This window comes from Mirounga angustirostris, unplaced genomic scaffold, assembly GCF_029215605.1.
Source record: "Mirounga angustirostris isolate CCGP_5_RB_7025 unplaced genomic scaffold, mMirAng1.0.hap1 SCAF_6, whole genome shotgun sequence".
NCBI lineage: Eukaryota > Metazoa > Chordata > Mammalia > Carnivora > Phocidae > Mirounga > Mirounga angustirostris.
Window position 1 is genome coordinate 40,554,799 of NW_026991714.1, and position 26,600 is coordinate 40,581,398.

The window sequence follows — 26,600 nt, forward strand, 5'->3', positions numbered from 1 at the left end:
GTTTCTGAATAAGAGGTTTGATATGTGGGTTAACATATCAGAGATAAGATCTGGGCCAGAGTTTGGCAGTCATTGGCATATACATGGTATTTGAAGCCTTGGGCATGGTGATGTCACCCAGAGTATAGTGTTAGAAAAGAGCCCATGGTCAAACCTGCTTGACTCTCTAGATTTAAGAGAAAAGGACTAGCTAGCAGAGGAGACTAGGAAAGAGAACTAGAGAGAAGATGGAAAACCAGAGTGTAGTGTATGGAAGCCAAGGAAATGAGTGTTTCAAGAGAGTAGTTAACTGTGATGAATGCTGCCAAGAGGCCAAGCAAGATGAGGACTTTTTATTTGAAAATGCCTAGGGGTGCCCGGGTGGCTCAGTCGGTTAAGCATTTGCCTCTTGATCTCAGCTCAGGTCTTGATCTCAAGGTCATGAGTTCAAGCCCTGTGTTGGGGGGGAGAAAATGAAAATGCCCATTAGATTTATTTATTTATTTTTAAAGATTTTAATTATTTATTTGACAGAGAGAGACACAGTGAGAGGGAACATAAGCAGGGGGAGTGGAAGAGGGAGATGCAGGCTTCCCGCTGAGAGGGGAGCCCAATGCGGGGCTCGATCCCAGGACCCCAGGATCATGACCTGAGCCAAAGGCAGACGCTTAATGACTGAGCCACCCAGGCGCCCCTGCCCATTAGATTTAGAGATGAAGAGATCTTTGGTGATTTTAGTGACAGCTGTTGTGGAGAAATGGGGATGCCAGCCACATTGGAATTGCTTGAAGAGTGAGTGAAAAGTATCTCTAAATGGAGACTGAGTGTATTTAGTCAACTTCTTTGAGAAGTTCATAAAGGAAAAAGAGAGCAGTAGTGGAGGAGGGTGCTGGGTTGTGGGACTTCGGTGTTGTTTTAAGTAAGAAGATTAAGTATAAATGCTGATTGGAGAATCTTGGTGAGAGGAGGAGGCTAGACATACACATGAGGGAAAATGTAATTGATGGTTGAAGTTTCTTGAAAGAACTTGGAGATGGGGAGATCTTCAAACAGATGAAGTATTCATATGCTCCTTTCCTCTAAAAGTTACTTTTTGTGTTGTTTTCCCATTCTCCCTCTTTATGAACTCTTAGCCTGCATGATAAGTGGAGAAGTTAAATGGTAACTGTAATTCTTTTAAATTTCTTGACTATTGTTAGTTTTCTCTGAGCCTTTGTGCTTCCCTTATGAAGTGAGTATTTGGGTGATACTTTGAAGTGTGCACTTCTTGTTTGCTCAAGTTAAAGTTGCATACTTGTTTGATATAAGGTGCTTCTGCTTTTTATATGTTTAATCTTAACCAGATTCTTTTATATCATTTTTATAGCTTTAGTGAAATTCTTTTTGTTTTCTTTCTTTTTCTTTTTTAAGATTTTATTTATTTGAGAGAGAGCACAAGTAGGCAGAGAGGCAGGTAGAGGGAGAGGGAGAAGAAGGCTCTCCACTGAGCAGGGAGCCTGACGTGGGGCTCCATCCCAGGACTCTGGGATCATGACCTGAGATGAAGGCAGCCGCTTAACCGACTGAGCCACCCAGGCGCCCCTATTTCTGTTTTCTTTTGGCAAGTTACAATGTTCCTTAGCTAACTTTTGTAAGTTGATTATTGTTTTTAGCTTTTCATATTTTACGTGATGTAAGTAGAACCATGTCAAATATAGTTTCTTTTTTAGTCCTCGTGATATTTGACTTTAGGCTGAACAAAGGAGCATTGTTCATTTATGCTTCTGACTTTTGCATGAAACAGCTTGTTTCTCTGCAAGATGCCAGTTAAACTCACTTACTGTAAAATGGACATTAGAATGAAACTCTTGAGTCACTTAAATGAGTAATAAAAGTATTCTTAAGTTTGGGGTGTCTGGGTGGCTCAGTCAGTTAAGTGTCCGACTCTTGATTTCAACTCAGGTCATGATTTCGGGGCTGTGAGATCGAGCCCTGTGTCGGGATCTGCGCTGGGCATGAGCCTGCTTGGGATTCTCTCTCTCCCTCTCCCGCTACTCCACCCTCTCTCTAATTAAAAAAAAAAAAAGTATTCTTAAATTTTCTGAAATTTAAGAAGCTTTGCAGTATAGTAAGGAGACAAAATGCAATAGATTGATAGAGATTCTGTGTTACTGGTTTCTCAAAACTGGGGTCATAAGAGAGGAGTGGCCAATAATTGATCCTTTAAAAATAAATCATGTTGGAAACCCTACATGATCTTGTTCCTTTCCTTCTCCAGCTTCATCTCTTGACATTTTTCTTTTCCAACACATGGGACTTTTTGGTTTCTTAAACTGTGTCGCATCTTTTTTGTCTCAGGGCCATTCTAAATATTGTTCCTCCTGCCTGGAGAGCTCTTTCTTGCCCACCTGTATTCATCCTTTAGGTCTTAGATTTAATGACACTTTCCTCTCCACTTCCCAGATTAGATGAATTTCCTTCTGTTACATGCTTCTATGGCATCTTCCTTTTTTTTCCCCTTGGTTATTTTCATCCCATTTGTAATATTTGTTGAATATCAACCTTCTGAGTAAACCTGTAGATTACTTTAGTGTGGGGGCCATGTTTCTTTTCACTGCTACATCCCCAGTACTTAGTACTTTTCATTCCCACTACATGCATGGCACTCAGCAGATATTTGTTAAACGAGTGGATGGCATGGGTCAGATGGAGGAAAAGGTTTTTCATGAGTGTGGAAGAACAGTCTGATGCAACACCAAGGAGGTTGCTGAAACATCGTACCTGCCCTGTTTAGAATGGAGGGTGGAATAAAATGCTTCATCTGTAGACAAATGTGAGGAAGTCCTGTCCTTTCCTGTGAGTTTGAGAATGGTCAAGATGTGTGGGTTAAATGAGCATTCTCTAAAGAAGTTAACGTGCCTTGAACTTAATGGAACAGAGGTTCTAAAGAGGATAGAATTGAGGTGAGAAAGCCAAGTGCCTTGTGATGAAATTATGAGAGAGGATAGGGGATAATGTTATCAATAGTGGCTGAGTTGGAATATTCAGAGAGGCATTATGTGAATGCCTGTTAGAGGCTTTCAGAGGTTTGAGAGAGAGAGAGAGAGAGATCTAGATTTAATTTCCAGATCTGTCACTGAATGACCTTGGACTGTTTCCATAGTCTGATACTGTTTCTTCATCAGTAAAATAGATATATAAATAGTCCTTTTTCACACTTTAAAAAGCTTATATAAAAAACTCTTTTTTTTCTTTTTTTTTTAAGCATTAACAAGAGAGAAAGAAAAACAGAAAAAGGTATGGAGCAGAAGATATGTCCCTTAATAGTGTTCGGTGGGAGGTGGAGTTTTTGGTTCTCTGGAATTGAATGTTTAGTGTTTTTATAAACAAAAAAGAAAAAAAAATGTTAAAGGTTCCCCAAAGCCCATGGCTGTTCTGTTACACACACCCCACTGAGAAAAAGAGCACCAGGAAAAGAGCAGAAGAGGACAAGAGAAACCGAGAGCGGAGCCAAGTGCAGATGGGGGCAATTTTCTCTGTGCCGTATGTTGTTAGGGTCACAGAGAGGAAAAGCCTCTTTTTTTTGCCAGAAAAGGAGTGGGAAGAAATGGGGGAGGGGAAGGGTAAATAAGGGATTTTAACGCATAGGGGAAAGGGTGGGGGGTGGTGTGTTGTGCACTTTTCTCCTACCCTGTGGCCTCAATATATAAGGAAAGGGGGACAGAGAAGGATAAAGATTTCCAGTTGCATTCAACAGAGCTTTAGGTTAAGGGGAAGAGTAAAAGGCAAACAAGGAAGAGGATTGTGGGTTGTAACGGAGACTGAAAATAAGATGTGGGAAGCAATACAGTCCTTGGCCCACATATAAGGAACACAGAAAATGGTAGGTATGATAATTAACTATTAGCTGCCTTCATGGTCACCCCCCGCCCCTCCATTGAGGTCTATAACTCTAGCTTCTGGTTTAAAGGTGTTTTTTGCTCTCAAGTGTTCTGGAACTTCAGAAGAGAAATGGTCTCAGGTAGCTGGGGAATAGGATTAGTTCTCTCCACTGATGCTCATCTTTATATGTTTTTAGAAGCTTTGGGCTTCAAAGAGTAGAAATGAAAATAATCTCTAGAGCTGTAGTTCTCAAAGCTGAGCGTGTATTGGGATCCCTGTAGACCTTTAAAACTACAGGTTTTTGGCCTTTCCTCAGACTCACTGATTCAGAATCTCTTGCGGGTGGAGCGTCACCATCTCAGTTTTTAATGTTATCCAGGTGATTCTTCTCCTAGAGCTGCTTGAGAGAGCCGGCTTGAAGACAAGAACTCTAGCTGCTTAGAGGAGGGCATTAAGTAGCTGCTCTCAAATTCACTTGCACTGGGAATGATTGACAGTGTACGTGTGAGTTATTTGGGAAATAACTATCTTTATAGGCTTGAAGACTGGCTATAGAGGATAAGTAGAGGGAGTAATGGTTTTAAAGTACTGTATTTAAAATCCATTTAAATACGAAGTACGTTTTCTGTGTGTCCCTATTTGCTATGGATTAAATAGCAGCGATGATGACTTTATGAGTAAAGGTACATTTTGAGTAAAGAGACATGTTATACTGGCATGTTAAGACTAATATTTTGTATGTTACCCTTAATTCTAGTTCACATCATGTGCCCACATTTTTTAAAAAGAAGCCAAGCATATTATCAGAATATGTTTAAATAAATGTGTATTTGTGTGTTGTGTGTCTTGTGTGTGGGGGGTGTGTGTGTGTGTTGTATATCTCATTCATTGTAGTAAGGGTCTTTTTGAGTTTCCAGAGAATTTTTATGTTGCAGGTTTATTCATACCTTTTTTTAGAATTAGAAAAATTAATCATAAGCACGTTTGGTATAAATAGAAATAGTAGAGATAAAAATAGGGAAACTAAAGGTGAGAAAGGGAGGTGAGGAAGTCAGATAAGAGAATAATATGGAAAACAAAAGGAGTGAGAGGGAAAAATGTAGAAGAAAATGGAAGGTAAATGGGGAAAAAGAGGAAAAATATCCTAGTATTTGAAGAGAATATAATAGATTTGTTTTTTAGTGAATGAATTTTAGAGAATTTCTCTAATTTTAAGCAGATTTTCTTAAGTAAAGCTGTACTAGTGAATGAAAGAACCAGAGATGATAATGGAGAAAAGTATTAGGAAACCCACTTTCCCCTTTTAGCTCACTTTAGCTTGTAGGATTTTAGAAGAAGGAATGGTATGGTATGGGTTTTAGGAGAAAGAATACATTATTTACTGATTGAATTAATCGAATATGATCTAGGACAGTGTGCCTAGATTTCTGATTCCATTTAATTCAATTTTTGTGTTAGGATTCTGGCTTCTTACTGTCAATTAGAGACTCTTGGCATTTTGGAATCTGTGTCACTAGGTTTCATTGTCAGTCAGAGTTCGGGTCTGTTGAGGATGACACTCAGCAGTATCACCATACTTCCAGAATCGGGAAACTTGATTGCTAACAAAGTATTCTTAACAAGGTAGATGTGTTTGTCAAGTTGTAGCCTGGTAGTTAATGGTACCTCTCTGTTAATTCCCACAAAGAATCTGTTTAGATGGGGCCACTCCATTCCCCTTTAAGAAACACTAAGACTTTATATGAGGTTGAAGCCATGGGTCTAGTAGTTCATCTTTGCTCTGGGTGAGTAACTGGGAGAAATGTCTTCCCTTTCTGAGTAGTTTCTGCTGTTCATGGGCTCTAGATGGTAATGTTTTACTGCTCCACTTTAACTGCTCATTACTTTGTTCATGTCCAGAGTGAATAAATGAACCTCCAATACAGTTTATACATAATTCTTGTACTTTTTTTTTTTTTGCCAAATCATTTTACTTGATTATATAGGCAAATCAAAAGCATTATCTTTTGCTCCAGTCATCTATTCATTGCACATTAATGATGATATGCTTTTATCAAATGACTCCCATTGTTTCCATGGTATCATACATTTATTACATGGTCACCTGTAGCCCTCTTCTTTACACTGTTATTATCAGCAAGGTCAATTATGCTTTTTGGGTGTGGCTTGTTTCTTTTACCATATAATCTTACAGACTACTTGCAAAATAGTATATGAATTTCATTCCCTTGTTTTACATTTCTTTTTTTTTTCCTAGCTTACTCGCCTAGTGATGATTGTTAATTGTGTTCTTTTTCCTTTCTTTTTTTAAAAATGATTTTATTTATTTGAGAGAGAGCATGCATGCACACACTTGAGAGAGAGAAAGCATGTGGGTGCCCATGAGCAGGGGGGAAGGGCAGAGTGAGAGGGAGAAGCAGACTCCCTGCTGAGTAGGGAGCCTGGGTCATGACCTGAGCCAAAGGCAGATGCTCAACGACTGAGCTACCCAGATGCCCTCCTTTTCCTTTCTTATGGGTAGTTTCCCAGCCTGGCTTTTTAAACCATCTCTTCTGCTTCTGTGATCATGTTTCTTGTTACTTCTGTTGATTTACCCTGCTCTCTTCCCTGTTTGTCCTTTCACTGGCAACCTTGCCTTTGATTCCTCTGTTATTTTCTAAGTTGAGATCATAACAGCTTTCAACATTGCTGTTTGTTTTTCTGTTCATGGAAGGTCTCTGTTGATGGGAGGGTAAATAAGACGTAGTCCTTAAGGACCATACAACCTTGTGGAGAGACTGATACACATGTGCTATTTGTAACTTTATAACTTTACCACATTATATACTGTTTGTTTATGTGTGTCACTGCATTGTGAGCATTAAGTACTCAAGGAATGTTCATTGAATGAATGAATGGTGTGTGTGTGTGTGTGTGTGTGTGTGTGTCTAATGATAGGGCTCTAAAAAGTTAACAGAGTGTGGGACGCCTGGGTGGCTTAGTTGGTTAAGTGTCTGCCTTCAGCTCAGGTCATGATCCCGGGGTCCTGGGATTGAGCCCCCACATCGGGCTCCTTGCTTGGCGGGGAGCCTGCTTCTCCCTCTGCCTGCCACTCCTTCTGCTTGTGCTCTCTGTCTCTCTGACAAATAAATAAATAAGGTCTTAAAAAAAAAATTAACAGTGCTGTTGGGGAAACAGATGAAGTAGCAATTCTGTTAAGGAACAGTTGGGAAAGATTTATAGTAAATGGCATTAACATTTGGACTTGAAGGTTATTAACTGCCAGATAAAATTTAGGAAAAGAGGATACAGAGGTAATGAAAATTTCTGCATGTTTAGGGAATGCACTCTAACTATGGCTTTTTGACAAGAACAACTGGTATACAGTGAAGATAGCAAGGGGGTTAAGACTAAATTAAAGTTGTGGAGGATCCCAAGTTCCATCATGCTAAGGAATTTGGAATTTTATCCCATAGGTGATAGTCACTGAGGAGCTATAAAAGCAGAATTGCTAGGTTCTGTTTGCAGAAAGATAATTGTGGTTGCAGTATGGAGAATAGATTAGGAACAGAATAATTTAGGAAGCTTTTACCACAATTTAGGCTAAAGATAATACTCTGAACAGAGGTAAGGGGAAGAGAGAGAGAGGAAGAGAGAAATTAGAAATATCTTGAAAAATTTTTTTCAACAGCTTTATGGAGGCCTATTTTATGAGAGAAACATCTTAAAGATAGTATTGACTTGGTAACTCAGTAAGTGGTGGTGAGAGAGAGGCAAAAATGTCAAAGATAAACTGGATGCATGGCAACCCCATTTGCTAAGAGAAAAAGAAGGAACAATTTTGAAGATAGACAATAATGAGTTTGGTTCTGAACTTGATAAATTTGAAGTGCCAGTGGGATTTGGAGCTGGACTATCTAATAGACTGAAAACTTGGGTCCAGAGTTCAGAGAAAGACCTAGGACGGAAATAGGATGACATTTAGGAAGTGGTTTGAAACCATGAAAGTGTGTGAGATTGCCTGGGAAGAAGGAGCTAGGAAAGAAGAGGCCTAAGAATGGAACCTTTGGAAATGTTACCGTTGATGAATTGGACAAAAGTAGGGAAGCCGTCAGTTAAGGGAAAAAAAAAAATCAAGAGGTTAAGGAAGGTAGGACAGATATGTTTTACTGATCCCAAGAGTAGTGAGTATTTCAAGATGAAAGCTTAAAACCCCAAATGTAATAGAGTTATAATACCCAACTAGAAAATTGTGTTACTACAAAGGTATATTTCCTAGATTTTCTGGACAGATAATTATATATGTGTACATATACGTATATAATGTTTCATATGTATATAATGTTTAAACTTAGTTTTAAGACCTTCATAAAAAACAAACTTACAAATCAGGAAAAATAATTTTTAGATTTTAGAAAATATGGACTTTTGGGGGCACCTGGGTGGCTCAGTCGGTTGAGCATCAGACTCCTGATTTTGGCTCAGGTCATGATCCCAGCGTTGTGAGATCAAGCCCCGCAGGCTCCACGCTCAGTGTGGAGCCTGCTTGAGATTCACTCTCTCCCTGTGCCCCTCCTTCCCTGCTCATGCTCTCTTTCTCTCTCTCTCTCAAAAAAAGAAAAAAAAAAAGAAGAAGAAAGGAAAAGAAAGTATGGACTTTTTAGTTGAAGGACTGTTTATAAGAAAATGAATTTGAAGGATAAAGGGAGATTTTCTCAGTGGATCAAAAAGAAAAATGGTTTCTCGTGACCAGAGATAACCCTCTCTCAAAAGAATTGTCATAGAAATTGTCATTGAAATTTTCTGTATTTTCTTTCCCTTTTTTTAAACAATGTATTTAACACATTTTTTTCTATAGTATATTTGAAATATATTTCACATATATTTCTCTTAACTTACTTCCTCTCTATGAGTTAGAGGCTTGAAATGAATGATTTCATGGGATCCTCTTTTTTTTTTGTAGGATTCCCGTTTTCCCTTAAATAAAGAGAAATAAAAAGAAGTTTGTTGTAAGACCTCAGAGAGGTCTCAAGGAATGCAGGGGCAGAAAATGAGGTAGTGGTATTATGGGCATTGGAAAATGGCTAAGAACAAGGCCACTTTTTCCTTTTCGGGAAACTACATGATCTCTCATTTGTTTTTCTTTGATCTTCATCTTGCTTTTCATCATGATTTTTCGACTTGACTCCTCACAGCTCATTGACTCAGTTGCTTAACATTTCATTCTAAAATTCTTAAATCTCTTCTTGCCAGGGACTGGATAGGCCACTCTTGAGTTAGTTCTTCACTGTTCTTCCATCAGCTATAGCGCGGGTGAGGGGTTATGGATGGGAATGGGGATATTTGTTCTTCAGAGAGGGGGCTATGGTTGGGCAGACACAGTGACTGACATCTGTAATATATTCATACACAATTTCATTTAATCTTTTTGGGAACATAATATATATATGTATATATAGTTGCCACACAATGTTACATTAGCTTCAGGTATACAGCACAGTGATTATGACAAAGGTACTTTGAGATCATTTGTTTTGTGCTGAATAGGAAGGATTGCCATTTGTATTTTGGAAAATGCTGAGAGTCCAAGGAGGACATACATGATAAGCATTGAGTTTGGGATAGTGGATGTTACTCCTGGATGGGGGGAGATGGATATGAGTAGAGGTATACAGGGGACTTCAGCCAAATTTCAGTAGTTTATTTCTTAAACTGAGAGATGAGTACCTAAGTGTGTATTATTATTTCTTAGACCTTTTGGTATGCCTTAACTATAGTAAGGGGCAGAGGGAGAAGCAGACTCCCTGTGGAGCAGGGAGCCTGATGCGGGACTCGATTCCAGGACCCTGGGATCATGACCTGAGCCGAAGGCAGACTCTTAACCGACTGAGCCACCCAGGCGCCCTGTAGTATCTTAAAACACAGTAAAGAAGAAAGTCTACTTTGTGGATGATTGACAATCATTTAAATTTGGACTTTCACAGATAATGTCTTAGAAAATAAAGCAGTCTGACAGGCTCTTGCAAATTTGTTAACCCTTTCCTGAAATCATAGTTATTGACATTATGGTTTTTAGCTAAACTAATACAATTCATAAAATAACTTTTAAAAATGTCAGCTTAATGAGATGATCTAGTCTAGCTCTTAGAAACATAAGAAAACCATGGCTATCTGCCATTGTAGAAGTGAAGGGTTGTGACAAATCTATTACTAGATAACAGAATACTTAACTTTTATGAACATGGTATGCTGATGCCATTAGGGCTCCTGATGCATAATAGTCTCTGTCCCTTCTTTCTCCTTCATACCAAACATATAGTAGGCATGTCCTAATTAATATGGTGTCTTTAAGGATTTACTCCCAAAAAGCTTTAACAGGTCTCCACCAGTAGAATTAGGCTTCCCTCCCTGTTCTTAGTCTTAACAAAGATTATTACATTGGATTAAAAAGTTCTAACTATGGGGTGCCTGGGTGGCTCAGTTGTTAAGCGTCTGCCTTCGGCTCAGGTCCTGATCCCAGGGTCCTGGGATTGAGCCCCACATCGGGCTCCCTGCGCAGCGGGAAGCCTGCTTCGCCCTCTCCCCCTGCTCCTGCTTGTGTTCCCTCTCTGTGTGTCTCTCTGTCAAATAAATAACATCAATAAAAAAATAAATAAATAAAATCTTTAAAAAAAAAAGTTATATTTTCTGTATACAGAAGCATCTAAAATAGTGTCCCAGAAAGCTTAGAATTGAAAGGATAGGGCAGGTATAATAGAATAAAGCAATACTTGCTTTTTATTAATAGCATACAGAATAGAACTGAATACTAAAACATAGTTCTCTATGGACAATGATGGTTATTTTTTATTGAAGAAATATAAAACCCACATGACAATATAACAACCATGAACCTTTATGTACTAAATAATCCTATCAAGCTATATAAACATTAATTTATAGAAATAAGAGAAGGAGACAAAAAGTAGTTATGGTAGTTTTTTGTCTGCCTTTCTTAATTCTTGACAGATTAAGTAGGCAAAAAAGAATGCACAAATGTTCAATAATTCCAAAAGTCCCATATCGCTATAGAATAAAGTCATGTTGCCTATTAAACATTTAACTGGGAAAGTAGTTTCATTATTTCCTAATAAATGATCTTGAATTAAGTTTAATCTGTTTGACTTAGTCATCTTAAAGTGGTTAGAAAAGGCATTTTACAGATTGAGATTTATACTTTAAAGATAGTAAGAGTTTTGACAGATTAGATTCTCTTCTTTCTATGAGATTTTTTTCAGTGTACTTTTTCCTCAATTTTTCTATTTTTATAGAAAATGGTGATATTTACATATATATTCTTACATAAAGAACTGTTCTACTTAAATAGATTCTATTTATAATAGAATTAGATTCTATTCTATTCTATTCTTCATGTGTGAATTATCTTTTCATGTCCTTTGCTCATCTACCTACCAGGTTCATCATGTTTTTCTTATCAATTTGATGAGTTCTTTACATTATGAATATATGACCTTTGTCACATGTGATAAAAATAATTTTCTTCAACCACTGTTCGCAAAGGCAGTTCAGTACGTTGTATATTAAAGAACCCTAGATTAATAGATTCTATTAATAATACTTATTAGGTATGGGATAACCTGGGATTTTGAAAAGTAAAATATTGAAAAACTGACATTCATGAGACTAGACATACTATAGAACTGAATTAAATCTGTAATTATAAACCTAAACCAGGCATGTTATCAGAAAATACTTTTAATTGATGTATAATGTACACGGAAACAGCATGTAAGTGTACAGCTTGATGGAAGTCTCATACACTGAACACACTCATGTAATCAGCACCCATATGAATAAACAATATTATCAGTACCTCAAAAAACCCTTCCTTGCTCCAATTCCAGTCACCACCCTCCTGCCCAAACTGTATGTAACCACTATTCTCACTTCTTTTTTTTTTTACTGACAGAGCTTATTCTATCTTTTTTTTTTTTTTTAAGATTTTATTTATTTATTTGAGACGGAGAGAATGAGATACAGAGAGCATGAGAGGGAGGAGGGTCAGAGGGAGAAGCAGACTCCCTGCTGAGCAGGGAGCCTGATGCGGGACTCGATCCCAGGACTCCAGGATCATGACCTGAGCCGAAGGCAGTCGCTTAACCAACTGAGCCACCCAGGCGCCCACTATTCTCACTTCTAATACCAAAGATACTTTTGCCTGTTTGATACTTTATAAAATGGAATTGTACAGCATGTACACTTGTTTCTGGCGTTCTTCACTTAACATGTTTGTAGCATGTAGTTGTAATTATTTCGTTCTCATTGTTAAATGGTGAATATACTATAATTTATAAGATGAAATTTTACATAAATGTCACACTCCTGATACTGAGTCACTTGCATTTGACGATTAACCATTAAGAAAGTTTTTATTTTGAAGTAGATATAAATGCATTTCTTTTTACTCATGTACTTTGTCTCAGCCTTATCAGTGCTGGCCCCTGAACATAGAGATTATGGAGATATATGCAGTTTTTATTATTTAGTCTATTTCTCCTTCTCATTGGAAAATTGAGAATATATATTTTAGCATTTAGTTTTAAAGCAAAGAGAGGTCTGCTCAAAGAAAACTTTTGTCAAATCGTTGATAAATTATTTAGTGATACAGAATAACTCATGTTGGTATCATTTTGATAGTTGGCTAGGCCAAAAGCATTTTTATGAGAAGGAAAGTAAAATGAGTTGATTTTTTGAGCTATGTTGGCATTACTCATGGAAGTTTTTATGGTTGGAAAATTTTTGAACTATTGGCATATGTGTTGATTTTAGTTTTTCTATCATTCCTATCTGACTTTTTAAAAACAGATTGACATTTCTTAGAGACATGTTATATAATTTATAACAAATTTTATTTTTAGAACATTTTTTAAGTTTAAAAGAAATTTTAAAATGAGGATTATTTACTGTGGGTGAAATTAACTCTCCTAAAAATTAATTATGCCTTCAGTTTTATGTGTTTGTATTTTAGTAGGTAGGTTTTTTCTTTAAATTTATATATTTTTTAAGATTTTATTTATTTTAGACAGAGAAAGAGAGAAAGCACAAGCACGAGGGGGAGCAGAGGGAGAGGGAGAGAGAGAATCTCAAGCAGACTCCGTGCTGAGCGTATAGCCTGACATGGGGCTTGATCCCATGATCCTGAGATCATGACCCCAGCCGAAAACAAGAGTCGGTGGCTTAACCAACTGAGCTATCCAGATGCCCCCTCTTTTCCTTAGATTTAAATTGGGTTCTTTAATATACAATATACTGAACTGCTTTGCAAATGGTGGTTGAAGAAAATTATTTTTATCACACATGACAAAGGTCATATATTCATAATGTAAAGAACTCATCAAATTGATAAGAAAAACATGATGATCCTGGTAGGTAGATGAGCAAAGGATATGAAAAGATAATTCACACATGAAGAACTAAGATTAAGATCTATGGTAGAATGTTTAGTCCTGCTAGCAATCTGTTGAATTCAAATTAAAACAACCATTTTCTTCCTATTAAATCAGCAAGTAAATAGAATAGATATGATGCTGAATATTAAAAGATGTTAATGAAACTAGTAGGCTCATTGTAAATAAAAACAGTTGTAAATTATAAATTGGAAAACAGTTTAACATTGGATCTCAAGAGCAGCATGTTCTTCACATTCTTTAGTTCAGTTTTAATATTACACTTTGTAGATCCTGTTCTACATAAATCCAAATAAGCAAAAATTCACAGATACACAAATATGTTCATTTCAGTGTTATTTGTAATAGAGAAAATGAGGCATAATATTGTACTGGTAATCTATTGCTATGTAACTCCACAGAGAACAAGCAATGCCTTTTGTGACCTAGACTTAAAAGTCACATATTGTCACTTCCACCACATTTGATTTGTTAAAAGTATATCCTTAAGTCCGGTCTATATTTAATGGAAGAAAATTAACCTCTACTTCTTGAAGAAAGGAGTATCAGAGAATTTGTGAATATATTTAAAAACCACCACAAACATCCAGCAGTTAAGTGGGACACAAAAATAAAAATTGTTTACTTTTTACACAAATTAGAGTAAAAATGGGAAAATTAGAAAGAATAGAAGGGACTATCCAAAATAGCTTAATGATCGTATTAAGATTTGGGGAATAGGAATGAGTTTTCCCCTCCTGTATTTTCCAAACTTTCAGTGTTTTGTGAGTTTTATAACAATAATTCTATATTCATAGGAAAATGTGACTATTATCAAGCTGTCTAGTCAGCAAAGCAGATCATGATCTTTCTCTTTGAGTCATGATATAATTTTTTCTTTTTTTCTTTCATTTTTTGTTATGATAAAATACACAATATAAAATGTACCACCTTAACCATTTTCAGTGTATAATTTAGTACACATTTATAGCATTGTGCAAGCGTCATCACTATCCATCTTGCATCACTTTCCATCTTGTAAAACTGAAATTCTATACCCATTAAACAATAGCTCCCCAATCCTCCCTTCCTCAGCTCTTGGCAACCACTATTTACTTTTCTGTCCCTATGATTTTAACTACTCTAGGTACCTTACATAAGTGGAATCATACAGTATTCATCTTCGTAACTGGCTTATTTCTCTTAGTTGATGTCCCCAAAGTTCATCTGTATTATAGAAAATGGCAAAATTTCCCTCTTAGTGCTGAATAATATTCCATTGTATGTATATACCACGTTTTACTTACCTTTTCATATGTTGATGGACATTTTCGTTGCTTTCACTTTTTGACTATTGTGAACAATGCTGCTATGAACAATGCGTGTACAAATGTCTCTTTGAGACCCTGTTTTCAGTTCTTTTGTGCTGGATCATATGGTTAATTCTATTTTTAATTTTTTGAGGAACTGCCATACTGCTTTCCATAGAGGCTGTATCATTTTACATTCCCACCAACAGTGCACAAGAGTTCCAGTTTCACCACATCAACACTTGTTATTTTCTGTTGTTGTTTTGTTTCTTTGTTTTTGATAATAGGCATCCTAGTTGGTGTGAGGTGGTCATGATAGACTTTTTAATTTTTCCAAGGAAAAATAAAGTTACTGGATTATAAGGGACTCTAAAGAGGGCATAAAGATAACTTTTAGAGTTGACAAAATCCTTTTCTGACTTTCATGAAAGTTAAGATAAAAGAGTATTTTCTTTACTAATATTATAATATTGATGTTTAATGAATGGTGATGATGTGATTGTAGGTAATTTGGCAGGATGAGGAGCAGCAAATCAAAAGAGGTGCCTTTACCAAATCCAAGGAACTCTCAAAGCAAGGATACTGTTCAAGGTATGATTTGTTTTTTTTTAAACTTTAGAACTTAGTGCCTGCCTTGTTTAGGTCATGTGTATAAAATCCTGGACTAATCAATAAATGAAAATTATACATATACTTTGATTTATAAAAAATGGATAATTTTTGAAGTTCAGTTTGTTTTAAATATGCAAGGTACCTCACCTTCAAAGGCGTCCTATGGCAAACTGTTTCATAAAGGAAAACAAAAAAGAATCAGTATATGTAAAATTGGTTTTACAAAGTTTCTTGGAAATTCTAATTAATGTCAATAAATGATATAATATAGCTCCTAATACAGTTTTAGACCTATCGTGCACAGATAAGAAAAGGCAAAGTCTCATTGAACTATTTTTTTTTAAATGATGCATTGGGGGTTACTTTAATTAGGACATGATATATTTTGACGTGCATTGACAAACTAGAGTATATCTGGAGGAAGATTATCGGGTTTATGAGGGATCTGGAAATCATGTCACATGAGGAACATTTGGAGGGAAGGATGATTTAAGGGAACTAGGTGGCCTTGTACCATTTGAAGGGCTGTTATCTGAAAGACTAGATTTTACCTTTGTTTCTACTGGTAGATTGAGGTGTGGAGTAATTTTCTAATCTTTTCAACATCATAATTGTGAAATACACTACAATACAAAATTTTTTGTTTAGGTCACTGAGATAAATCGAGGATATTGCTTATTGTTGATGTCTGATGGGGCTATGAGTGGGGGTGTTGTCCTAAGAACTAATAGGATCAGTGTCTAATACAATTCTAAACTGTGTACTAGGAAGCTTGGCTTTATAGAATGGGAAAAGAACCATGTTTTGGTTCAATATGATAAAGCATTTGCTGAGAAATAGTTCTGCCTAATAAAATGGTTCTCACACTTTTGAGTGCATTTAGGAGCTTATTAAAATGCAGATTTTGAGGACTACTTTAGAGATTCTGATTCAGTAAATATCAATGTTCCCCAGCAGATATAACCACATCGTGGGATGCACTTTCTCAGACTAAGGCTGCTGTAAGTAGTTAGAGCTTCCGTTTATTTCTTTCTGGTTTAAAATTAGTTTCCTGTTATGATTGAATAGATTAAATTTTTTTCTATAGTACTTTTTTCATAGGAAAATAAAGATTTTGGTAAGAAGTGAAGTACCATATATTACAAAATGAGCATTAATAATGACTATTAAATAGTAAAAGGATAATCAAGACACTACTTTAGGTATCAGGAACATTAACACTATGGCATATAAAATACTAAAATAATTTGTGCTGTTTATTCTCCTTTAATAAATTTGTTCATTTGGTGTATTGAAATGAAGATTTAAAACAAAAATGATTTGGGAATGTGGGGCTTTGTCTGTGTAGAAGGCCCAGAGTCAGAGAGGAAAGGAAAGGAACAGTTTCTTTAATGGACTAGGTATTACCTCTTTTGTGGCAATGACAGACTGCTTTCTCTCAGTACTGCTGAAGAATAACTATGGGCAACCTGTTTTCATTTGTATTCTGTCCAGTCTTGTCAGGAGTTTAGGAATCCAAATTTGCCAACTGATGCATAGTCCCTTTGAAGGGAGATTCTTTGCTTTTTCTTTTCTTTTTCATTTGCTCTCTAGGAAAATTACTCTCCTAATATGTCCTTTCTTGTTTTCTTTTGTATCCTACCTGAATTTGAGTCACCTGTTTCTTTACTGTGTGAATATGGTATTTTCTGTCCCCTAATCTTTTGAACTGGTATGAAAATGCATCTGGAAAAGGTACTATAACCTAGATTTGGTCATAATGTAGGGTCAAATACAACATTACACATGAGCATTATATATCTACAATGTAGGAATAGTTTTTATCCCCAGTTTAATTTAGAGTTAACCTAATTTAGAGCTGAACTGTTAATAGTCATTTTTCAAAACTATTGTGTTTTTAGAAATTATTTTTAAGGGTGATAAGGGGCTTATACTATAAATGGGGGAAAAAGCCTGATACAGATTATGAAGATTTATTCCAATTTTGTGAGTACATTGTACCACAAAAATTTGAGAGAAGATAAATCAGGATTTTACATAAAGTGTTTATCTCTATGTGGTGGAATTTTGATGATTTTAATTTCACTTTTTATACCTTTTCTGTGTTTTCCAGGTTTTCTCTTGTAAGCATATAATTAGGGGAAAATGCTTTATTAAATAATTAAGAACATTGGTGGTTTTACCAGAAGTTGACTTATATTGTAAAGTGTATGGAAACCTGAGTTTTCTATCTTGTGAATTTTATCTTTATTGTGAAACTTATTTTATAGACATAAGACTATTAAAAAGTTGTAGTTGTTTGAACAGTTCTAAATTTTATTTTATTTTTTTAAGATTTTATTTATTTGACAGAGAGAGACACAGCGAGAGAGGGGAACACAAGCAGGGGGAGTGGGAGAGGGAGAAGCAGGCTCCCGGCCGAGCAGGGAGCCCGATGCGGGGCTCGATCCCAGGACCCTGGAATCATGACCTGAGCCGAAGGCAGACGCCCAATGACTGAGCCACCCAGGCGCCCCAGAACAGTTCTAAATTTTAGTCCATCTGAATTGTTCTTTCCTAATTTTTGCATGTAAAATGCACAGGATATATAGCATAATGATATGTGACATACAATGTTAGAAAATGTACTGCTTGCTTAAAAAAAACTCAACAATAAAAAAAAATAGGTCAAGAAGACAAATAGAAACTTTTTGATATTCTTCAGAATCTTTTTGATTTTCTTGTCCAAATTTGGGCAGCATTGTATCACTTCTTACTATAGGTGAAGTAATAAGTAATGAAAAAAAGAATATTGAAAAAAAATATTGAAAAAATTCCTGAGTTGTTTTGACTTTGGAGAAAGGTATTGGACAATATAATTTAAATAACTTTGTAAATTGGGGCGCCTGGCTGGCCCAGTCAGGAGAACGTGTAATTCTTGATCTCAAGCTCATGAGTTCAAGCCCCACATTGGGCATAGATAGAGCTTACGTTAAAAAAAAAAAAAAAAAAAAAAGTAAAAAAAAAAAAATTAACTATGTAAATCAATGGTAGCTGGTTTATTTACAAAATTAACCTATTTGTTGTGATGGTGTTTAAACTTTAGCTGAGACACATTGAAAACAAATTAGAAGTAGCCCCTACAAGTACAGCTGTGTTTGATTCTGTCATGGATACCAAGAAATCTTCTGCAAGTGCTACCCGAAAAATAAGTAGAAAAGGTATGTATAAAGTTACTTCCAAAGATACAAATATATTAAATATAAATTTTGATATTAGTTTTGTTTCAGTTTAATTTCTCTTTATAGTCCCTTATATTTGCTAGCTCTTTTGTCAGAGATGATACCTCATCAACATTTAATTTTTTTTGTCTTTGGTACTGAGTAGTTATGAAGGTGCCTCATGTTCAGTGACTGTAGATGATGTTTTCACCATCTTTTTTTTTTTTAAGATTTTAAAATTTATTTATTTTAGAGAGCAAGAGCGAGTAGGGGGAGGGGCAAAGGGAGAGGGAGAGAATCTCAACCACGGAGCCCATTGTGGGGCTTGATCTCACACCCTGAGATCATGACCTGAGCAGCAATCAAGAGTCGGATGCTTAACCGACTGAGCCACCCAGGTGCCCCATGTTTTCACCATCTTTTGATCAGGGACTTTAGCATCACTACATCACCTTTGACAGTGAGTTTTCATTGGTTTTTAGTGATGAGAATTTGATTTTAAGTGTTTGGAATTATCTGTGTCTTTTTTAAAATTCATAGATCTATCAACTTTGAGATTTAGTTGACTTAATGAGTTTTACATATTTTTAGGGGATTTTAAATCATAATTGGAATATCTAATAGATACTGTCATTGATTGACAAAATACAAATACTTTCTTTGATTATCTTTCATATATGTAATTCTGTGGTTTCTTAATTAGTGGGCTAAAACCTAGAGGTTAGTACTTTCCATTAAAACTAATTTTTTTTTTTAACCTGTGAGTCTGATGGGTTTTACTTGATAATTCTTTTTTTAAGTGAGTGGCAGCCTTTGACAAAAAATTTTATATGTAGAGTTTTTCATTGTTTGGAATAGTTTTTTCTCTATAGATTGAGTTACTATAATAATTTAACCTGAATGTTTCTCATCTACTTATCATATAACATCCAACTAGAGAAGCCAGAAATAATAGATACCTGTTATTGTCACAAATACTAGTCAAATTCAGAGGCAGTCGTATGTTCTTACAGATGTCCTTTTTCTTCAGATGGTAGATACCGGGATGATTCTTGGGCTGATGCTCCAACCGCCAAATCTTGCACATCACGGAAAGAGAAATCCCGGAGCCCTCTCAGAGTTACCACTCTGGAGAGCAACGTAAAGAAAAATAACCGTGTGGAGTTTCGTGAACCTTTGGTTTCTTACAGGTTAGTGTTCAAAAACAAATTATCAAGTAGGTTTAGCCTGTAATATTTACAATAAGATTATGGTTTATTTTCTGAGTTTTTCATAGCACTCTGACTCTAGTATTATTACCTCTTTCATTTTCCAAAAGGATAAAGCAAAAATCTTTTATATTATGAAATACTGACTTCCCACTCTTTTACAGATTAAATATTTGGGGGGAAGAAGTAATAGCCCAGGCTAAATAAACACCCTTATATGTATTTAGCGTTGAAGTGATAAAAATGGTGAAGAAGATACAGAGAGAAGGCCAGGGAATTAATCTGGGTAAAAGTTCATAGTTTAGTAAAAGGAGAAAGAAAAAATGTGAATAACAACCATTGTAATATATATGTTTCCTGCAGACAGATTATTCAGTCTCTGGAAGTATGGATATTTTTTTCCTTAATATCTCAGATTAGGTGTTGTGCATAATGAACTTTTTATAGCTTAGTTTCTTCTTTTTTTTTTTTTTTATAGCAGTAATCAGTTACCTAAAATTTCTTTCCTATTGAGAATGTGAGTTGGTTTATTATTTCACTTTGTTGTTAGTGGCTCCTTTCAGCAACTTATTTTATCAGATGTTCAGGAATGATGTATGAGTTTTGATAGTATGGGTAATATCAAATGATATGTATTTTTTTTAGCTGGTAATTTAGGATATTCAGTAGATAAAATGATAGAATTTTATATTTGAGGAACATTTTACTAATGTTACAAAATATGTGTTAATGCTCTCAGTATAGCAAATAGTCATAAGTAATAAACACTGGACCTTTTATTTCTTTGTTTCACTTATTAACATTTTTAGTGTTATAAAATGACAGTCAGTAAGTCAAGGAGTTTCGTGATGGTGCCAGATATTACTGGGTGTATGTTTGTACTCTTAAATTTGAGATAAAGAATTTGGGAGATGGAGGTAGATCATGGGTTCATATCAGTTCATAATATCAATATTTGATTTGATACAGTTTTGAAATAATCTAGGTGAAAATATTCAGTAGGCATTTGAAAATTTGACCAGGAATGTGTGTGAAAAGGTCAGGGCTGGGAATATAAATTTGGGAGTTTTTACTAGTGTTGAAGCGATAAAAATGGTGAAGAAGATACAGAGAGAAGGTCAGGGAATTAATCTGGGTAAAAGTTCATAGTTTAGGGGCGCCTGGGTGGCTCAGTCGGTTAAGCGGCTGCCTTCGGCTCAGGTCATGATCCCTGGGTCCTGGGATCGAGCCCCATGTCTGGCTCCCTGCTCAGTGGAGAGCCTGCTTCTCCCTCTCTCTCTGCCTGCCTCTCTGCCTACTTGTGCTTTCTCTCTCTGTGTCAAATAAATAAATAAAATCTTAAAAAAAAAAAAAAAAAGAAAAGTTCATAGTTTAGTAAAAGAAGAAAGAAAAAATGTGAAAAATAATCAGAGTTCAGAAGTCTTTAACCACACAAATATTAAGCAACTTGCCTGGAAACATAATCATCATCGGAATTGAAACTATAAATTACTCTTTATCCATATTCTGGTATTCTTCCTGCAAAGAATACTACTTGATATTTAAAATTTTGTAAATTATATATCTTTTAGGATTAAAAGAAATACCCATAGGATAGCTGTGAATAGAACGTCCTTCACCTGGCTGACTCCATCACTTAAGACTCACTGTAGCACCTTTTATATGAAACATTGCCAGATCTGTTTCTATTCCACTCCATTCCCACAGCCTATTTAATCCTTGTTGTGTGCTCTTATAATACTCTATAACTTCCTCTGTTAAAGCATTTTCATGTTGCATTATATTTTGATTCCATATCTACCCATTACATAGCTTATGTAAGGCTGTAAATCTATCTTATTCTCAAAACATTAGCTTAATGCCTGTCATTTACTAAGTATTCCATAAATATTTTTTCCTAACATTTATTATGAAAATTTTCATATTTACAGAAAAGTTGAAAGAATTGTGTAATAAACACCCTTATATGTATTTAGTAAATATTTAATGAATGAGTTAATGAAAGACTGAAATTACTTTTTTTTTGGTGGTGTGGGCTCAACTGTCCTTCCCGTTTTAAGATTGTGACATGTTACGTAAACTACCTTTTTTTGCTTTATTTTATTCTTTATATGTGCTAATTTTATACCTAAATTATTTTAACTATGAATTATTGTGGTCTGGTAAAGGTAGTGCAAATAACTGAATTTAGTCTTGATCTCTAGTGGAAGCTACAGGAGTCAGTTCTCAGCCCCCATCTTGTTTAATAATCAACCATTCAGAACAGGGTCTAATGTTCTTTGGGTCATGGATTCCAAAGAGAATTTGATGAAAACTGTAGACTATCTCCTTAGAAAAATGTACATACCCATAGACTCACAATAGGTATAATTACTATATTACACTATAACAGAATTACGGCTTTAAGAATTTTTGTGGTATTTAGAGTTTTATGCCTTTACACGAAACATCTAGATCAGTGGTATATAATAGAATTGTTAACGTGAGCCACACATAATTTAACTTTTTTAGTAGTGCGATACCTAGACACATGAAGATGTTTTACATTCTTTTTTTGTTGTCATTGTAAGTCTTTAGAATCTGGTATGTAATTTACATTGTAGCATATCTCCCATTTGGGCTAACCACATTTCAAGTGCTCAGTAGCCACATGTGGCTAATGTCTACACTTTCAGACATTGCAGATCCAGATTGTTATGTTCACTTTTATAATTTTGTTGGGTATTTTTTCATCAATTATGTGCTCTTCTTACTGCTGAGGCTTGTCTTCATTAACCTCCCTTTTAATAAACTGTTTCTGTTCCTAAAATATAACTTACTAGAATGATCATGTAAATAAAATAATAAATAAATAAATAGAATAAAATAAAAATAGCCTCTGGAGGAAGACTTTTGCTAATGTTTTTATGAGTAGAGAATATGGACTTTGTGAGGTACTTTGGCAATGCCTAGTCTTTGCTTACTCCACAATTTCTAGATGTGCTTTACATTGTTTGAAGATACCAAAAAAAGTGGCCTGTGGTTCAGAGACACTTAACTTTACTAACTACATTTATTTGGAGGAAAATATTTATTATACCCCCACTTCACTTCTACTTCCAATCTGTTTGTTCATTTGGTACATTATTTAGAAGTTACAAATACAAAATTTGAGAACTTTTTTTCCTGTATTTAAGATTTCATAGGGGGAAAAAAAAGATTTAATAGAGAAGTAAAATATACATTTTGGAAATAGATGTCAAGTGAATATCCAAAGTCAGATTGTCATCCTGTTTTCTGTCATCCTATATCTCTCCATATATCTTTTGCATATTTCTTATTTTATAATATGCAGATTAATGATTTAGGTTATTTGCCATCTAACTTGATAGAGGGTGCATTGAGCATTGAATCTTAATATTAGTAATGGTTATTTTGTTATTTAACCTACTGGAATTCCAAGACTTTTTTGGGGTCTCTAATGTTAGCTTAGAATTCCCCCTTCAGTTTGTACGACTGGTTTCAATTTGGTTTTTGAAATCTTTATTCAAAACTTATTATTTTTTAATAATAGGGAAATCCATGGTACAACTTCCAATATAAGTCCTAGCCATCTAGAGTCAAAGCATGTATATTGTGTGGATGTTAATGAAGAAAAGCCTGAGAACAGGAACCGGATGATATGCAATCGAGAAGAACAGAATATACATTGCTGTGATTTTGAGAGCTCCCAGTCATCTGTCATCAGTGATACAGTGGTTAGGTTTTTAAATGATCGACCAGCAATTGATGCATTGCAAAATTCTGAATGTTTGATTAAGATGGCAGCTCCTGTGAGAACTGAGGAAGAAAATCCTAATAGAGCAAAAGGAAATGAGAAGGCTTCTGTAAGTAACATGGGCCATGATGTTGATCCAAAAGTGTTACGGATAACTGACTCTTCTCCATCCTCTACTAGTACTTCTAATTCCCAAAGGTTAGATATCTTAAAGCAGCGACAACATGATGTCAAACTGGAGAAACTCAAGGAGCGAATTAGGAAACAGTGGGAACACTCAGAAGAAACAAATGGCCGGGGTCAGAATCTGGGTCATATTGACCATCCAGTAATGGTTGTTAATGTTGATAACTCAGTGACAGCAAAGGTCAGGAAAGTGGCAACAGCACCACCTGCTCCAACATATAAAGGTTTGTAATCAGTCTTTGTGTCTTTCTGTCTCCCTGCCTTCTTGTCCCCCTTTCTCCCTAGGATGTATTTGAATAGAGGGGATTATCTTCAGAACAGGGTGTGATTCTCAAATCAAATGCTTAAGAAATTAATTCAAGGTACAGGTTAAAAACTCAGATTCTTGGATGCCACACTGGACCTAAATGAGAATTTTTGGGTATAGAGTCCAGAATTGGAATTTTTAACAAGTCCCTCAGGAGATTCTTACAGTTTAAGAACCCCTATTTGAACAGTTAATAAGTTGAACAAAAGAGAAAATAAGAATTAGTACCATTTTCAGAGAACTGGAAGAATATTACTCTTATTCTGCCATTGTATTTGGGTTGCTGTTAGGCATTCTTTCAAAAGTAAGTATTTAAAAGATAATTTAGTCAATTCCAGTTACATTTGGTCACAGAATATTTTGGCACTGATATTTTGATCCTGTTGTTATTTTAAGTTTTGAGTTTTGACAAAAAAGGTTTTCCCCCCATGTTTGAGAAATATTTAAATCAGATTTATACCTAAAAAAATTTTTTAAAATAAATCAGATTTATACCAATATAGATAGATTTTCATTGAGAAAATGCTTTTCCCAGAGAATTTCTGTTTTGTAGGCAACTCAAGTTTTTACATATGGTGGTTTTAAGGAGTTTGTATTTTTATGTTCCTGAAATTATTTTCAGGGTTATTCATGCATGTGAAGTTTTTAATATAAAGAGTTGATTCGGGGCGCCTGGGTGGCTCAGTTGTTAAGCGTTTGCCTTCAGCTCAGGTCATGATCCCAGGATCCTGGGATCAAGCCCCACTTCGGGCTCCCTGCTCCCCGGGAAGCCTGCTTCTCCCTCTCCCACTCCCCCTGCTTGTGTTCCTGCTCTAGCTCTCTCTCTGTCAAATAAATAAATAAAATCTTAAAAAAAAAAAAAAAGTTGATTCATTGACCAGATTAATCTCTGTTAGACTTTTGTCATTAAAACTTCTGCTTACCATAGCCTTTCTTTTGTGATACTTTCAAAGTTCAGTTTTTCTAGATCAGTATATAAAGATCAAAATATTATCAAGATTCATTTTTTTCCTGTTAATTTTAAGTTGTTAACAAACTAGGACAGTTTTTGCTATAGTTAATTTTGTTTTGTATTTTTCTACCAAGTCTAACTTTTCTCTGACCAGCTTTGCAGTTCTTTGTAGTCCTAAGGTGTTTAGTCTTTTTCTCCAGAACAAATTTTATACATACAGTTAGAGGAATTATCCATTTTATTTTGTGTTGCTTATCATGTTTTGCTAGTGCTATTCATTGTGAATTAGGTAAGAGATGGATGATTTGCATTTTATTTTTGCTAACTTGTGATAAAATTGTGAGCAGTTACCTTTAGGGAATACTGAAAACTTGCTCTGTTATCCAGGATTGGTCTAATGTATTATTAATTAAATTATTTCATATCCTTCTAGTCATTTGTGTACCATGTAGTAATTGTCCACACTGTTAACAGAGCAAATAGCAAATGGTGGGGTCAAAATGTTCTTGTTGGTTCTGAGATAGTGATTATCTAGAACTTTTGCTATACTAATGTCAGATCCATTAAATGAAGATTGTACATTTAAGATGTGTTTATTCTGGAAGTCAAAGTTCTGAAATTCCAAAAGTTAGTCCACTAAGGCAAACTTAAGATGGTTAACTTAAATCCATATTTTATTTAATAATTTATAAAAATCTAAAAATTAAAAATAGAACAAAACAAAACACAACCCTAAGAACCAGAGTGAAAATCTTAAAATCTTAACTTCCTTTGAGTTGGTGGCTGTATTTCCCATATATTCTCCTTTCAAGGAAACATTTATCTTATCAGAGCCTTTCTTTATATTTGCATTTTTACTTATAAATTAACTTGAAGAAGCTTTCAATATCTACAACAGTTTCTTTTTCTGTCCCCCAATTTTAGAGTAGTCCCCCCTTTACAATTTCCGCAGTTTCTGTTTCCTCCTGTCAATCATGGTGGCTTATTAATTTTTAACATTTTAATATTAAATAATAAATAATTTAATATTTTTAATATTTAATATTAAAATATTTTACAAATAGAACTTTTGGGGGGCTAATTTATGAAGTGTAGCATACATTTGAGAAATCATAACAATATGGTTTCCAGTGTCCTGAGCAATGGATTTATTTTTTCCAACAGTGAAGAACTATTTTTTGTCAACTTTTTGGCTTGTAAATGTAAATGAAAAGGATCTTAATATGCTGTATTCTAAAGTGACATTTTAATTTCATTTGTTCAAATACTTAATAAATATACTTGGTTCACAATTCAAAAGATGAAAAGGGTGTACCTTGAAAAGCTCTTGTGCTCCAACTACCTGTTCCCTTTCTGGAGATTACTTGTGTTAACAATTTATATATCCTTCCGGAGATAATTTTTGCATACACAAACTGTGTGTGTTTATTTTCTTTCTTTTTTTTATAACTTTGTTAGTATATAAGCCTATTCTAAACCTTGGTTTTTCATGTATGTTTTTTCTTTCTTTAAAGACATAGGAAGTGTTCTGTGATTCTGCTTTAAAATTTGAAGTGTGAACACAAACAGTGTTTATGTGATTTTTGTTTTATACTTAGTTGTTTGCATACATTTTTCTCCCTGGTGTAAATGCCCATGAAGTTTACGACCTTATATTGGTCATCCTTATTTTATTTCAGAGCCTAGTACAGTGTCTTGAACATAAATGCACCATAAATTTTTTCTTCTATTTAATAAATTCAGCTAGTAAGAAAAAAAGGGGACAAAGAGTGGAAATATAATAGTCCCCTCTATCCTTGGGGG

General features: G+C 35.1%; 1 protein-coding gene across 4 annotated transcripts in view; it reads left to right on the top strand.

Annotated features, from left to right (window-relative positions):
* Window positions 1-26,600, top strand: part of CEP350 (centrosomal protein 350) — a 153,634-nt gene that overhangs the window by 10,914 nt on the left and 116,120 nt on the right. Inside the window, exons 2-6 of one of the 4 annotated variants that reach the window (XM_045877234.3) lie at window positions 15,081-15,166; window positions 16,145-16,188; window positions 18,273-18,387; window positions 19,418-19,577; window positions 23,149-23,762. In XM_045877234.3, the coding sequence (XP_045733190.1) occupies window positions 15,094-15,166; window positions 16,145-16,188; window positions 18,273-18,387; window positions 19,418-19,577; window positions 23,149-23,762 (1,006 nt within the window). In that variant the 5' untranslated portion in view covers window positions 15,081-15,093. Of the gene's footprint in view, window positions 1-14,960; window positions 15,167-16,141; window positions 16,189-18,272; window positions 18,388-19,417; window positions 19,578-23,148; window positions 23,763-26,600 lie in introns of those variants that run through there. The other 3 variants (XM_045877235.3, XM_064594184.1, XM_054507986.2) reach the window with 3 other exon arrangements.